The sequence below is a fragment of the Neolamprologus brichardi genome, chromosome 15 (genome assembly GCF_056152115.1).
Source record: "Neolamprologus brichardi isolate AB-2024 chromosome 15, ASM5615211v1, whole genome shotgun sequence".
NCBI lineage: Eukaryota > Metazoa > Chordata > Actinopteri > Cichliformes > Cichlidae > Neolamprologus > Neolamprologus brichardi.
This window is the reverse complement of record NC_142118.1, coordinates 6730169-6747389: the sequence shown is the minus strand read 5'-3', so window position 1 is coordinate 6747389 and position 17221 is coordinate 6730169. Positions and strand designations below refer to the sequence as shown.

At 39.9% G+C, this 17221-nt stretch overlaps 1 protein-coding gene across 2 annotated transcripts in view; it reads right to left on the bottom strand.

Moving 5' to 3' along the window:
- The window catches only part of nkain2 (sodium/potassium transporting ATPase interacting 2), a 107760-nt gene extending 90815 nt beyond the window's left edge, over positions 1-16945 (bottom strand). The window contains exons 1-2 of one of the 2 annotated variants that reach the window (XM_006793088.2): positions 16410-16945; positions 15522-16121 (exon numbers count right to left, since the gene is read on the bottom strand). In XM_006793088.2, the coding sequence (XP_006793151.1) occupies positions 15522-15575 (54 nt within the window). In that variant the 5' untranslated portion in view covers positions 15576-16121; positions 16410-16945. Of the gene's footprint in view, positions 1-15521 lie in introns of both variants that reach the window. The other variant, XM_087852130.1, reaches the window with a different exon arrangement.
- Positions 16946-17221: the final 276 nt, after the last annotated feature.

Here is a 17221-nt window from a genome sequence, read left to right as displayed (position 1 = left end):
CTGCAATTTAAGATGAAAGGTCTGGACAATTACTTTGAAAATCTAGATCTTTAAGTGCACTCGCTAATGTTCTGCATTAAAGGAAGCTTTCAAGGATTCTAAACATTATTCACCATTTGTTGTTTTTCCTCATGCGCTAAAGGAACATACTAATTTGTTTGCCGAGGAGTGATGTGAATAAATATCATTGCAGACTAGTTTTGTGCTCAGCAGAGGAACTTTGCTGTTCCTCGCATTATCTTTGGTACATTGCCTCTGTCTTTCTTGTATTGTGTATGAAATATCACCTCTGGTTTTAAAAAAGGAAAAACCTGGAATTAAAATGTATATTTCAAGGGAAACAGTGGACACTAAGGACTTTCAGTTAGAGAGTTTCCAATCATTCTCCCCACAGACAATAATAGCTGACTCACAGATGGAGTGTTTCTTTGTCTTGGATGACTATGAAACTCTCTGGCACAAATCATAAGTAGAAAAGCTACATCAATTAAGCTAAATCAAGCAAGAAAAAAAATCAATGAGGCAAATGTACAAAATATATATAATTGGAGCACCAAGAGATGTACAGTTTCCAACTTTAGGTTTGTCATATTCAAGTGCCACCAAATAGCTTTTTTCCTCTCCACATGATTTTTTATTACCAAAGAACTTTGGAAAAAAGCATCTAATTCTGGCCAGTTGTGACTGGTTAATGATCAGCAGCGGCTAATTTTAGTTCATTAGATGTTCGGCTTGAATGAGCTAAAAATATATTATGGAATCAAGAATCCTGAGTCCAGATTAAATGTTGTGTCGAGCCTCGTAGAGGGTTGCTCAATAAAGACATCTCAATACTGCTGATGAAAACCAGTTTTTTACTGTGAGCAATTATTAATGTGTTTGAAAAAGACACCAAAAGTAAACATGAACAATACAGGATTTTTATGACCAATACCAATATTTGTCATTTAAAGATGTGATATGCTGATATACTAGCCAATATTTGCTTTCTTTCAGACACACGGACATAAGCAGATTTCCATAAAATTTGTTATGTGCAGTGATTTACGTACTTGTTTACACTCTACTCGAATGTGCTTGGATCAGCTGGTTGTTGTGTTTGTCACATCCCAAGTTACCAACAGGGGAGTCCCCTCTGGTGGACTGACTATGCAGTGTAGTCACACAATAACATGTCTGAAGGTTTTGCTCCTGTCTCTTTACTTTTTAAAATTTAACTCATCAGCTAATATGAATACTGATACTTATAGCAAATAACTAATACTGGGCGATAATTGGCCAAATAAATCTATTTATTATTTGTTCATTTCTATTCTTTCTGATCTGCTTTTAATAAATTCTTTAGATAAATTAAGTCACAATTAAAACACACATACCTGAAACAATGCACCCCCAGAAATAAGGAACATAATATTTTTCTTTCTCTCCAAAGAAGCAAATACATTTTGTCCTTATCTGAAGTAGTGTCACTGAAAGTCCATTTTTCCACCAACCCCTTTTGTTTTAGTACTTGTATGTACGGCTAAATCTAGATATTGAACAATGCACAAACTTAAGTGCTCGTAATGACAAATTTCCATTGTTCCCTTTGAATAAAAAAACAAAACATAAACTTAGATGAAGATCTGAATCGTTGTAATTAAAATGGTTAACTGGGGTTTTTCTTGCAGCTTGGAACGTTCAAATTTTGAAAAGTGAAACAAAAAATGCATAAGAGTTAAAATGATCCAGTTTTATCTGAAAGCTTTATAAAATTGCTGTAGCTCCAATTTGCACCTCTGACAGTCTTCCTCTCCATCGCAACAGTAGAGAAACCAAACCAAATGATGGCCAAACTGCTGAAAACACATGCTTTCCCCAAAATATTAAAACTGAGGCAAGTGTGTTTCTGTGATGAGCACTGTTGATATGAAAAGAGAAAAATAAGTGAAGAAAAGAACCAACAGCCTCCTCCATCTCACTACTTTTCCACAGTAAATGTCACGTGTTTTGAACGATGCCAGCAAAAAACATTTTGTGCTATAGTACAGCGTGCTGCCACATGAACGTACACAACAAACCCACCACACAGTGGATTTCAGTTTTGGTTTGCAGCTGTGATTTCACAATATGCGTGTCAGTGTCAGTTAGACTATAGAACAAACAATCCAACTGTGTAAGAGTTCAATTTAAAGCCTCCACTGAGCTGTGCAATAATACAGAGTCAGCGTTTCTAAGTCGAACAAAAAAAAAATCACTCTTTACTGATGCCATTCTTTCACACTTTCACAGACTTTGTTATGATGACAACGTGAGTTGATACACTATCATTGTGTTGCACTCCTTTTTTAAGCCTAAGAGAAGAACCCTGCTTTTTACAGTAACAATTTTTTTCATATGTATATTTACAAATTTTGGTCAGAAGTTTACATCCACGCATCTTGGTCATGAATGTCATGTTAATTTTAATCATTTTTTGAGCTGTTCTTTTTCCTAATCTTACCACCGGTCAGGGTGGAATGATTTCACAGCATAGTGTGGGAGACATATTTATTTATTCCCCTGCTGAATTTGTAACTCTGCTCATTTAAAAGAAATGAAAACTCTGTCATTTTATGCTAGTTTTATTTTAACAGGCTTCTGGAACGGCCTTCCCAAAGCTCTGACCTCAATCCTATTGAAAAGCGGGGTTTGTGCTAGGAAACCAATCAATTTAAATGAACTCTACCAATCCTGCCAAGACGAGTGCTCAAATATCCAGCCAGAATTGTGGCAGAAGCTTGTTGATGGCAACCAAAAATCTCTGGTTGAGGTGCAACTTTCTGAGGGACATTTAACCAAACATCAGTCACAGTGTATATATTAGAACCTGTATGGATTACACAAAATCCAAAATAAATTCAAACTTTTATTAATTTATTAAAGATGTATGCTGTACATTAACCCATTTCACCATCAAAACAGAACAGTTTAAAAGAAATTGTTAAAAATTACCATGACAACAACTTTATATCTCGATATAAATCAAGGTTACTCCAGCTGTCGTAGGGTGAGAGGTGAAGTATACCATGAACAAGTCGCTAGAAATGTTTATGGCCAGTTGGTTATGAGAGTCACTTGCTTTACTAAGCAGCTAAAATCCAACATTTTTGACTGTGCTCACTGGCCTAATGACTTTCACAATAAAGTAGGCTGTTGCATTTGTGATATCACTATGTTGCTTTGTTTTTTGTCATAAGGCATGTTGCAGGAAAAATTGCTTGAGACTCCAACATCTTGCATTGTGCGGCTAAACAATGAGCTGTGCACTGTGTGAGAATGGCGCTGTGATCCGTGATGTCACCTGCCATTTGTGGAAACATGCTTTCGACACAGTTTGCTGCTCTGCTTCTTTATTGGACAAAGTTATTTTGCAATAATTCTGTTTATATGTTTTTGTCCAGCTCTATGACTGAGAAAATGTTTCTTTCAATTTCTTTTAGAAACACTTTACATCAAGTGGCTATTGAACATCGGACCTGACGACAACATTAAATTTCAACATCATCAGGACTCATCACCTGAATGTTATTTAACAATAACTGGCAGGAATTTGTGCCTGTGTGATGTATTCGCAGTCTGTGGCTGCACCTTGCTCCCGCAGGTCTACTAGCATTAGACTCTCATCTAAATCTGGCAATTAATACAGTCTTCGACTTTAATTTAGAAATCCAGCAAAGCCTTCTAAAGTAAGATGCTTAACATCCTAAGGCCTGTTTAAAACAGTATCTACGCATTGTTTTTGTGCTGATATTAGTGTTAGCATTTAGCTCAAAACACAGGTGTGCCTAAGTAGTACATCCTTCCAGAAGATTTGAGTATGACTACAGATACTTTCAGAGGTGTTATAGTTTCTCTGAAGCTGCTAGGGTCCACTTGTGTCCGAGTGATTCATGCTGCTCTGTTTGTATGACTGCGTAGAGTTGTCTGGGGAGACGGGCACTAAAGTACAATGCACCAACTACACAGTCGCTCTTCGAGAAGACTTCAAGTGGACTTCAAAGAAGTATAACAGGAAGGACTATGCCTCTGTGGTGCCTGCAGCTGTCTGTGTCTGAAACTGTAACACACAGACTATAATCCACACTTTCTTCTTGCTATACATGCTGAGTGAGTCTGCATCTCGTGAACTAAGTTTTAATAATGTTTAAAATATTTGCTATTCAGTAAACTAGTAGATGTAGTAGCTTTAGCTTAGAATCTAGACAGAAAGCAGGGCGACATGTTTCAACCTTTCAGAAAATATTTATCAAAAAGAAACATGTAAATAGCATTAAAAGGCTCTTTTATGTTGTCCATGAGACTTCTTCTCTTAAACAACATGAGCAAAGAGATGAGTGGTAGACCACCGCAGAGCACCCACACATTTTTCATTTGGTCTTAGTCCAAACCTTAATGAACTAAACTAATTTTGCAAAATAATGTACTGTTTGGTGACAGCTTTTAATAGACTTCTTTGGCTAATGAATGGCTCCACAAAAATTTGGCCCACATTAACAACCAAATAGAAAATTATAGTCCAGGTGCTCACCACTTGAGTAAAATTACTTTCTTTCTAATTTTCACAGCACTAAAATTCCAGATGTTAAAATTTCACATTCATTTTAACAACTTCAGTAAAATGTAAGTATGGTGCTGCATCCATCCATTTTCTCAACTGCTTATCCAATTTAGAATCGCAGGGGGGCTGGAGCCTAGCCCAGCTGTCATAGGGGAAGAGGCAGGGTACACCCTGTGTCATGATGCTGTGTAAGGCAGTTAGAAATGGACCTAAAGATGCAGAGTACAAAGGCAAAACTGGACATAAATGAGGCTTTATTGCTGAAATACCAAATACAATAACTAAGTTAGTCACAGGGTGCCTAATCTGCATCTACTAATAAGATTCGAACCGACAAAATAAGGGGAATGGAGGCAGGAGACAGACACAAGACTAGAAGACACAGTACGAAGGGGAGAGACCAGGGGACACAGAGCAAGAGCAGAGGAACCAAACAGACACAGAAACAAAACTGGGGGAACAGACAAATAACTAACAGGAATCCAGAAACAAGAGGACGGGGAACACTTAATAATGAAATACTGAGTAACAACAAATACAAAATAATAACTAAAATAAAGATAACAAACTAGAAAACACTTAAACATTCCCAAAACGCAAAACCCTGGGTCATAGACCCAGGTACCATGACACACTGGATATTTCACAGGGCTAACACAGCGAGACAGGCAACCATTCACTCACGCTCACACCTATGGATAATTTAGAATGTGTTCCTTTGTGAGTACTGAGTACCTGAGAACTCGACAAAAACCCACCCAGGAACATGGAGAAAACACAAAAAGGCCAGAATTTGGCAGTGAATTTGAACCCAAAACCTTCCTGTTGTGAAGGGACTCTGTTGCTACCTGTTGTTAGCTACAGCTCAAGAAGGTGGAGTTCATCAACATCAGACTACAACTAAGTGGAGAGACAGTTGAATAGGTCAGTAAAGAATGAAGCAAAAAAACAGATATACTATAGTACATATATACTATAGAAGTACCACACTAGTACAGAAAGAATTATTTATTACTGTATTGAAGAAGGCGGTGGTGAGCCTGCTGGAATTCTGCTGGAACTACTGCAGTGTTACAACAGGCCACCTTGCTTCCGCCTTAAAGTTATTTCTTCATAGCTTAAGCGGTCATTTGGTGTCTAAAGGAGCCTTTAAAATAATCAGGCATTTGGTGGATGCAAGTAAGCACAAATGTGAAGATCAATGCTGGAAACAAAGAAAGGGAGAGGCAGATATGCTGGGTGTTAGCGTTTGGCTGTATAGGAGGCGGAGGTTCTAACTGAGTAATTAAAAATATCTGTTTGAACAGAGCTGATCCATTGTCTGACCTAAGATAATTTGTATCACACCACAGTGCAGAGTGCCCTGAAATCTGTTAGTGAGGTTGACTGTCAGTAGCAGTGTAATTATGCTGGGAGAGTTCAGTTACTGCAGATGTAAGTCTTACAGTAGAAAAATTACTTCTGCACGGTTGCAAAAAATACTCACAATATACGCACTATTTCTTAGTGCTGGTTGACTGATCTATTGTTTTCCTGTCTGTACCTTCATTATACTGTCTGCACATTAACTGGACTGGGATAGCTTATATAGGGTATTATTAGGGGTGCAACGATACACAAAATTCATGGTTCGGTTCGGTTCGATATTTTTTCAGTACAAAAAAATGTTCATGCCTTTTTAATTTGTCATTTATTAAAATTATAAATATATATATATATTTTTTTATTTTTTTTTTTAACTCAAAAGTACAGTTTTTAAATTTAATGTTGCTGAAACAACAAAATAATTAAATTAAGCATTAAGCATATTAAACATATCGGGTCCCCATAAGGAGAATTATGTGCTAACGGCTGTCTAAATGACTCGGGTAAAGTTTGTAGCATGCGTGCTTGTTGATTTGTCTGCTTCCACTTGTTTTTGCACTAGGATGATGTCGGCGTAAATGTGCAGTCATATTCGTTGTGTTCCCACTAGTGCTGTCAGCGTTAATCTCGTTAAAATGACATTAACGGCATAACGCGGCAAATCTCCGTTAACGAGTTACCGCGGATCGCCCCGTGCGTGGGGCTGGACGGCGTCAACACGTTAACACGTTAACAAGCTAACTGCGCTAACGCACTAGTTCCCACCAATTGAGCATTGTGTGGCACATCCAACATACTGTTTTACTTTTGTCCATGACGCGCTTACCATCATAGTCATGCTTCACATGAAAACCAAGATAGTTCCAAACGCCACATCTGAATGAGGGTGGGGGAGGTTCAATTTCGGGTAGCGTTGAGGCAGTTGCCATGTTGCAATGAGCTTAGCTTCTGTCTTATTAGCTTGCGCTGCGCTCAGTGGATCTGCACTCGACAGTGCAGCCTAGGCGGAGTAGTCGAACGCAGATCCACTGAGCGTTCAACACAGACAGCATCGTATTGTATCGTATTGTTCGATACATATGCGTACCGAACCGAAAGCACTGCATCGAACGGTTCAATATCGATACGAGTATTGTTGCACCCCTAGTTATTATGTATCTGGTAATAATCCGCTAGTTCAAGTGTGTGACTTCAAACAATGCACTCAATCAGACTTTGCATACACAACATGAAACTGACCACTCAGTAGATTAGAAAGAGCAAAAACCTATTGACATACTCGATACCCTATATCAAAAGAGTTTAGAAATATGTCACTCTTTGTTAATTCAGTTCAATTCAATTTTATTTTTCATTATATTGTGCCAAATAACAACAACAGTCTCCTCAAGGCACCTCATATTAAAAGGTAAAGACCCTGCAATAATAGAGAGAAAACCCCAACAATCACACAATCCCCTATGAGCAAGGACTTGGCAAGAGTGGGAAGGAAAAACTCCCTCATAATAGGAAAAAACCTCCAGGGGGGCAACAGCCATCTGCTGTTGCCACTCGGGGAATGAGGGGAGGAAGACAGGACAAAAGACACACTGTGGAAGAGAGCCAAGCCAGAAATAGTAATGAATATTTATTAAATGTAGAGTGATGTGAAAGGAGGTACACCCTGTGTCATGATGCTGTGTAAGGAGTGAGAGGAGATGAAACCCTTAGTGCATCAAGCCACCATCAGCCTAGGCCTATTGCAGCATAACTAAGGTAAGGTTCAGGGTCAACTGATTCAGACCTAACTGTCAGTGTTATCAAAAAGTAAAGTTTTAAGCCTAAAACATAACCTTTTGTACACAGCATACCTTCACAGAAAATCACAGAATGTGACACTATCATTCATGAATGTATGAGCAATACAGATGCAGCTTGGATATTTCTACAAGGACTGAGATTCAGTGTTGGACTGATTTGGCACACTGAAACTACCTCATCAGATCAGTGAGTGGAGACTTACTTTGTGTTCAGGCTATTGAAATACAGTGAATGAGCTGTCAGTCAAGTCCCTGGCCAAGGTGTGATGGCCGCATTCTTGCAAGCAGAGCCAGACAGCGAGAGGAGGTGGAGATAAAGAAATGAAAATGGCCAGAAAGACATACGCACAGAGGGTGGGCATATATAAAAAGATGGAGACCTGGGGCAAGGGAGACTGACAAATTAGAGAGTGTGAAAAAGAAAGAGCGACAGAAAATCTATAGACTCAGAGCTGAGATTGTGTGTGGCCTTTGTTGAAAGCAGTGTTGTACATAAAGGATAGGAAAGCCTTTTTTATCTCGCTGAGTTGCTGCGATGAGGAAGGAGGTCTGAAGATTGTTTGTTGCCAAAGAGCAGAGCTCTGTTCACTTTGAAAACTCAACCCATTCTAAAAGTGGATTTGCTTTAAAATGCTGAAAAAACCAACAGCGGGAGATGGTGCACACTGCAAAATAGTTGCAACTAAAGATCACTAATAAAAAAAAAGGGATATACGATACAATCAAACTGAGTGGGAGAACATCTTTGCCAAATTGTAATGCTGAAGTGAAATTGACTGTTTATATCAATCTGCAAACCAGTTCTGCTGAAGTTATTAAGCCAGCTTCAAGATAAAAATGAGTTCTATTAAACTCCCAAAACATCTTGGTTAAGTACTAGTTTCTGAGTTTTGATGGTTACGAAGTCACTTTTTTTCAAACATGTGGTGCACATGCTGAGATACCATTTCTGCATCCATTTTGCAGCTTCTAAAAGGTAAATTATTCACCATGTCCCTCAGTGGTGGAAATGTCACATGATCGTACTGTCACGGTAAGATAAACACTGCCTCTGATAGCCTACAGTCATTCTCTGCATAACCTCATTCCATATAAAACTGTAAAATTATACAAAAATACATGTGTGTCTGGTCAAATGTTTCAAAAGAAACTTCAAATGAAATGGGTGTTGTTGGCAGCAAGCTAAAATGGGTATTTCATGCATCATATGACTTTTCTTCCACAGAAAATGATCCCTATGAGCGCCACCCACTCCAGAGATGTTATCAAAATCAAATGGTGATTCAAAATGAAAAAGATGATAAAAAATATACCAGTACCATAATAACTACTGTAAAAAAGACAAGAAATGAATGCTGCAGCAAACCCTAATCTGGTGCTGTAGCACAAAGAGCGACATCAACATTCAACAATCAACATTTTAATTCCAATTAAATATTTTATGTCTGATGTCTTGCTCTTTGTTGCTGTTTAATTCTAAGGTGCTGGGACACACAGCTCAGCTTTGAAAGCGCTGAACGCTTACTGTCCCACAGCCTCATAAAGGAGACATGAAAATAAGTTTACTTTGCCAGGAGATCAAAGTCAAATATTCTTGGTATGTGCCTTAGTATCTGCAATTCCAGTCGTGTAAAAGAGAATTTTTTTAAGAAAAAGCACTTACCTCAGTTTCTGAGAAAATTTCTTTTAGATTAATGTTCTCCTGTTGTGACAGTCTGAGAGATCAATTACATTTCTCTGGATTACCAGTTATTATCTCACTGTAATTGTGCACTACACTGAATTACAAGCCCATCATTTTACTCCATTACCTCAATTCAATTAATGTACACATCAACAACATAATTACCGTTCCATCAACATTAACACCCACCGGCCGACTTCAAAAGCTCGACTCAACCAGCCAATGGTGGGAGGCCACGGTTGCAGTCCTGTTACCCTTCACGCCCTTAGATAATTTAGTCATCACTTCTGTGGCAGCAGTTGATGGTTGCTCTGGGCTGTTATAGCAACATAGACCTGAACCATCGCCACAGGCACTGAGTCACCAGTGGCATGGCATGTATCTGTGTGTTTGTGTTTGTGTGTGTGTACTCTATGGCTGTTTTGTTCAATTCAGCTGTATGATCTTCTTCTTATAACGCAGCTTGCTCACAGCACCATAAAACTTTATGCATGTAATACAACATGACAACGCTGTTGCTACGGGCTCATTAGGACGCCACTTTTATAGTCAACGAGACTTTATTTTGAGAAAGTCTCTCATTTGCTCATTTTTTTAGTCACTAGAGATGACAACACCACTCTTGTCTTTAGAATAAATATGCACTCAACAGCCACATTATTAGATACACATGTTCAACTACTTGTTAATGCAAATATACAATTAGCCAGTCATTTGGCATCAACTCTAGGCATTTAGGCATGTAGACATGTTGAAGAGGACCTGCTGAAGCTCAACTCGAATAGGGAAGAAAGGTGATTGAAGTGACTTGTTGGTGCCAGACGGGCTACTCTATTTCAGTAACTGCCGCTCTGCTGGGATTTTCTCATACAACCGTCTCTAGGGTTTACAGAAAATTGTCCAAAAAAGAGGAAATATCCAATGAGTGTCAGTTGACTGGGAGGAAAAAAATGACTTGCCTTCAGAAGAGAATGGCCAGACTGTTTCGCTCTGACAGTAAGGGTACAGTAATTCAAATAACTACTTGTTACAACCAAGGTATGCTGAAGAGCATCTCTAAATATGCACAATACATTAAATCTTGAAGTAGCTGGCCACAGAAGCAGAAGACCACACCACTCCTGACAGCTAAGAACAGGAAATCGAGGCTACACCATATTTGAATTGGACATTAAAAGACTGGAAAAATGCTGCCCGGTTTAATGAATCTTTGTTTCTTCTATAATACTCAGATGGTTCGGTCAGAATTTGGTGTAAACAACACAAAAGCATTGATTCTCCCTGTCTTCTACTGACAGTTCAGCTTGGTGATGGTGGTGTAACGCTATGGGGGACATATTCTTGGTACCTGTTGATCATCTTTTAAATGCCACAGCCTGAGCGGTCATGAAGGAACCATGGCCGTCCCTTTGTGACCAGGGTACCATCTGATAGCTGCTTCCAGCAGGATAACATCAACATGTCACAAAGCTCAACTAATACAATAATTTCTTGAAGATAGCAAGTTCACTGTACTTAAATGTACAAAGTAAAAAGTAAAGTGTCCAATGAGTGTATATTACTTTTAATTGTGCTGGTCTCTTTGTCAAGTGAGCGTTTGTTTTACTCGTTTTCTCTCTTTTGTAAGTGTAAAAGAAAATTGTAGCTTTTGCTGTTTTCTTGTTTTGTTTTGTTTTGTTTTGTTTTGTTTTTTTTGTTTGTTTGTTTTGATGGCTTCATATCCAAATCAAGGGATATGAAGCCATCACCTTGGACGTAATTACATTTTACGTTTTTTTCTTTAGAGGTTACTTGATTCACTGAGAATATAACCATTTATTCAATCCCCCAAAGTCAATAGTCCCTTTAGCTTTACTTACTAAGTGTGGCTGTGAGGAAAAGAAAGAAAACGATTTGGACTGGCATCGAGCGCTATCAGAAAAGCAGCACACTTTTTTCTTTGAACTAACTGCTGACATTAAATTACACATTACTAATAAAAAAGCAAGACCAATAAAAACAATCAGGCAAATATATACATTTGGCTGATAGAATCCATTAAACTCTGCACGCTTTGACGTCAGCTGTGAAGTAGACATATCTCCAACCTGGATCATTGATCTCTCTCAGGTGTGGCGACATCAGCTTTTAGCAATTAACCTAGCTAATGAAGCAGGGGGAAAGACTGCTGCTAGGAGTTACATAAGACATCAGTTCCCTTACATAAGTCAACCCGATATTGCACCAAAACTTGCAACAGACATGCCGGTCCACTGTTTTTTTTTTTTACACTTTGGAGAGGCAAAGCGTGAAAAAGACATGGTGGAGCGCTGTGTCTATTACATGTTTTGCCGTGATACTGGGTTGGACCAGTGCTGCTTCCTACTCTACAAGCTCCCCAATTAGGCGGAGGCTCACTTAGCAAAAACAATTACTTCTAACAGGGGGGCGTCTGAGGCAGGGTAAGAGGCTGTCTTTAATCTGTGGTCAATGTGGTTAACTCACAGCAGAGAGGACTGAGAGCAGCGTGCCTTCTGGTGAGGGAACCGCAGGAATAAAATGTCTTCAAATGTATGTCTTTGAAGAGTGGAAACGAGCACTTTTTGTGATGCTTCACGAGCCCTCTGCTCGAATAGCTGCAGATGCTAACCGTGCACGGCCAAGCTGAAACATACAGTAGTGTTAGACCTCCAGCTCATCAGCTGGCTTAGCTATTACAACGGTTAACAGAGCAAAACATGTTGTTGACTATGGCATAGCATTAGTTCCACCGCATTAGATACAATGACTATCTCTGTGACAGCATCTCATTCTCAAGCACTCTCTCTCTCTCACACACACACACACACACACAGAGTCACTCGTGGCCTTTACTTCACACAGGGAAATACACAGCATCCCCATTTACAGCACAGTGGTGTGTTTCTTCGCGTACAGTGTGTGCACCGCATTTGATAAACTCATCGGCATTCTGCTGCGGGCGTGTTCACTTACAGAACTGTCTTTATTTGAATGGAAACGAGCAGTGCAACGTCCTATTTCACAGCACAATAGGCCTACAAGCACACGCTCGCTCAAAGAGGGTCATGCACATAATATCTTTATGGTAAATTGGATAGTTTTTTTTCTCTATATTTTCCTTTTGTATCGAAAACAGAGTGCTTCGTGCTGCCGCTAACAGCTTCCTATTCATCATCACAATAGCTTTTTACTTTTGCACACACTCACTGCACATGACTGCAAAGGCTGCAACAGCCAAAGCGTTTCACCTCATGTTTATGCATTTCTGTTCACATGCGTGTTCACTGTCCCATTCTATATCATAGCCTGTCTTTGGCTACCATACACGCGGCAGACAAAAGCTCTACAGCGAGATCCTCTAACAGCAACATTTCATAAATCTTTAGAAAATGCAGGATTTATTCTGTGATGAGTGGTACCGCTTTGCCTAAAGGGAATGATTTCCTTCATTTTCCCCGGGTTAGCGTCTGGAGAATCTTTGCCTGGAATTATTACTCTGCTGTGGCTGTTAGTCTTATAGCTACTATGTACAGTAGCAATAATAATCCTTTAGTTTAAAATGTAGCTAGAATGAGCAGCTTAAATATAACAGTATTAGAAAGAAAAGTAAAGGCATCTACTTTCTCACAACTGGGGATCAATTAAAGTCATGCTCTCAGCTTAAAAAGTCTGTTTGAGGACTTAAAAGGGAGCCATTAGAAACAGTGTTTTTTTTTGTCTTATTCTTAAAGGAACATTTTTTTAATTACAATCTCCAAAACTGACCTCAAACATTCACCACCAAGCGGCGGCATTTTAACAAGCAAGTGTTTAAATGTTTTAGATGTGTCCTGCTGTCCTTTTTGGAACTGTTTCTATACAAACAGTGCCGTCTTTGCCTCCTCCAGCCGATCTTCATGCACAGTCACCCATGCAGCCCCTTCAAGTAGTTAACGTTCATAAGAGTGAACAACATTTTAGGAGGAATTTCAGAGGTCAGTAAAGCTCCCGTTTTACAGCACTGAATTATTAAACAAGTATTGTGAATGTTAACCTAGCCGGCACACACGTTGGTGCTACCTGTTTAATTATTAGCAATTACCCAATGGCCACATTATCCATCTGAAACCATTAATGCAGCAGCTTGTGGACTGTAGCCAGATAAAAGATGAATAATTCTTGCAGCAGAACGAATACCACACTTCAACCAAAGTTCATCTTTAAATTTTCTTTAATGCTCTTCTTCTACAACAATTAAGTTACTTACATATGGTAGGTATTATGCTGTTGGTTGTACCCTTCGTTTATTATGAGGAATACATATATAAAATACATTTTAACTTTATGGTCTGTAGTGAAATTGTCTAAATAATTTATAAAATAAGTAAAATCTCTAAAATTAATCCTAAATACTTGTTTTGTTAAATCAAATTTATAATTGAGGAAATTAGTTGAAAATTAACAAGTTAACTTTTTCAAGATTTTGATCGAGTCTTCACTGGTACTTCTGCAGTTGCACTACTGGGTCAAAACATTGCCTTTGGTTTCAAAAGTGGCATCAAGTATCGAGTATTGTCTTGGGCAATACTTGGGTATTGATATTGAAATTCTATTATCGAGTCAACCCTGGTACAAATTGGTATTGGAACGTACAGCCAGGTCCTACTAGAAATTCCTGATATCTCTTCACCACAACACAGCACTCAGTCACTTACAACATAAAGTTTGTTCACGTTCTTAATGCCCTTCCTGACACCAGCCCTCGGTGGTCTGGAAGGGCATCCAATGTAAAAATCTGCCAAATCAAAGCTGAACAGCTACCTGTTGTGGCGACCCTTTGTGAATAAAGGGAGGAACCAGAAGTAGGATTTAACTGTTTCGCTCGGAAATTCACAATAAATACCTTTAAGCTGCCAAGAGTAACACAGATGCCGTAGGTACAAGAGATGTTTACATATCGCTCAACTTTATTGAAAGACATGCGAAGCAAACAGTGGAACGGCCTTACCGAAGAAACAACAGCCTACATTTATATTTCCTATAGTATCCTCTTAACTAAGGTTGGGCAAATAGACTGTATTCTTGTACACACACACACAGATATAAAACTATGAAATGATAAAAGACAAAATAAAATGCAAAAGCAGGGTTTCCACAGATAGTTTACAGGAGGTTTATGCGTAGTGACTATATATAGTGGTATACAGAAACCAAGGTGGCAACAAGCTTGTCACAAACTAACCAAAACAAGGCTAAAAAGCCTGAAAATCTAATAAAATTTAATTAAAAAACAACAACAATAAAAACATTAACTGAATTCCAACAATGTTTATTCACATGCTACCTAAAAACAATGTTATCCACTATGCCTGTTTAAAAAGAAATGTCATGATCTACCAGCAGGTCACCCACATTAAACCATTTGGCAGCTCTTGCTGCTTCATTACATCGTTCTGCTCCCGGGAAAAATTTTCCTCATATTATGCAGAAGCTACAAGACAGAACTAATAAAACTGTTTGTGCTTCTCCTCACACTTCCTCACATGTATGCACACATACACACCTACAGACCATCCCTCCTCCCAGTTGTCTTGCCTGGCACCAGTTTCCACTGACACAGATGGTGTAAAAGAGAGATACACCGGGAGACAGACAGACACAGAATGGCAGCGTCTGATGCTGCAACCTTATAATGGGTCTTTACCTTCTTTGCTTTACATGTACCCGCATCATATATCTATCCATCTGCCATCCACCCATACCTCGTTTCTCTACAGTGCCTCCATCTATCACTCTCCACCTCCATCAATCCCTCTATATGGACTCTTAGTACAGCCTCAGAGCTCCAGGCAACAGTATTCCTCTATTCAGTTCTCATATTCGTCATTCGACATCATTCCTTGTATCATGACCTTTTATTAACTTCTGAAATGTGACCTTTGAGTAATCCATCTCTCCCTCTCTCCAGCCACCCACCTCTCCTCCTGCTCCACCTCCAGATAAAGATGCCTTTTTTTCTTCTTTCCCATCAGAACTTGTCTGTTTGTGGAGCTTTTCAAAGATTTAACCCAGACTTCCCCCCCCTTACAGGATCAATAGTAACGTAAACACTCACCAGCTGCATGCCACAGATGAAGGCCAAGGTGCACCTGCCACTGCAGCACCCCATGATGTCCTCCTGGCTCTCTCTGGAGGTCCACGTGGAGCAGAAACTCCCCAAAATCTCTCCTTCAAAATCCAAAAGCTCCCAAAGGGCCGTCTGGCTGGCCTCCAGCCCAGGTAGAAGCACTCGGGCTCAGAGGACAGGGTACCAGCTCCCCCCTTGTACTCTCTGGAGGTGAAGGGAATGAAAGGCAACTGCTTGAGCCTGTAACAGTACGTCCTCTGGGGAGGGGGATGATTCAAGTCCACAGAGCTGGATATGTAGATAAACCCTCTCCAAGCCTCAGCAACTGAGGGCACTTTAGTAGCCAGCTAAATCAGCTGCATTTCAAAACATGTGACAGAAACGAAGTCAGATCCAGCTCCTTCATTCATTCATCCAGCAGAGGTTACAGCGACTTTCCAGTGATTTCTACACAGTTTGCACTTGTCCAGACATCACCTGCGATCACCTCGATTAGTCGCATCATCATCACCATCATCATCACAACGCTGAGCACACTGGAAGTCACACAGTCCAGCACACCAGCAGCCACTTAAAGACACTGAAGGGCTGGGGGGGAAAGAGAGACGGTGAGATTAGATGGATGTATTCCCCTCCAGATTAAATCCCTCGTTTAGTAATCCGATTAAGAGCCACTTGCATTCGTGTGAGTGAAACAGCCTAATTTGTTGTAGGGTGGAGAAAACAAGCGAAAGTGGTCCCTGCTTCTTTTCACACAGGCGAGCTCCTCTCCTCTCAGGGGAAGTAACGGACATGTAGCGGCAACATCCTTCACCAAAAACCGCGTTTTATTTATTTATATATTTATTTCAAATCTCCAACACTTAGGTCCCAAACCTGTCTTATATGTTCCGATAGCTGTGGTGTTTAATCCAGTGAGAAAACGGTCATTGATAAAAATGTTGTGAGGTGTCAACAACCGCTGGAAGCTGATTTCGGGGGGCGCTTTTTGGCTAATGAGTCCTCCTCCTCCTTCGGTTCATCTCCCCATCAGATCCATGGCACAACTGCTGTCTTGTCAAGCCCGTCAGCCGATGGTTGCTTCAGTCGGTGCTGTCTCCGTTACTGCCAACGCGTTTATACAATGTTTTTTTTTTTTAAAAAAAACGAAAAAACAAAAACAAAAACAAGAAAACAGAAGAGCGTGTCCAAATTTCATACACAGAGGGAAGGGGTAAATTTTCAGGTCGAGGTAAGTCTCCAAACGTAAAGCATAGTGTGTGGTGTGAGCGGGAAAAAAACGGCTAAGTTTAGTTGGTCGTCTCGGGGTTGTCTTCAAGGAGTGAACAGGGGAGACAATGAGAACCGGGATGGACCAACGGACCGAGAGAGACAGCCGAGAGAGGAGCGTCTCCCGCCTGCCATCTGTCAAGTCAAATACCTCGGTACAGTGGTGCTGTTCCGGTGGGGATTTTCAAAATAAACGTGGACAGAATTGGCAAACCTTTCACTTGCCATTAATTAAGTACACGTAGTTATTACCAGGTTGGCCTCTCTCTTGCTTTTAGTACTGCCTTAATTCTCCACAGATTCAAAAAGGTGCTGAAAACATTCCTCAGATTGGGTCTGGATTGACATGATAGCATCACAGACCTGCTGCACATCCATGATTTGAAGCTGCAGTTTGAGATGATTTGAGCTTAGTGGCA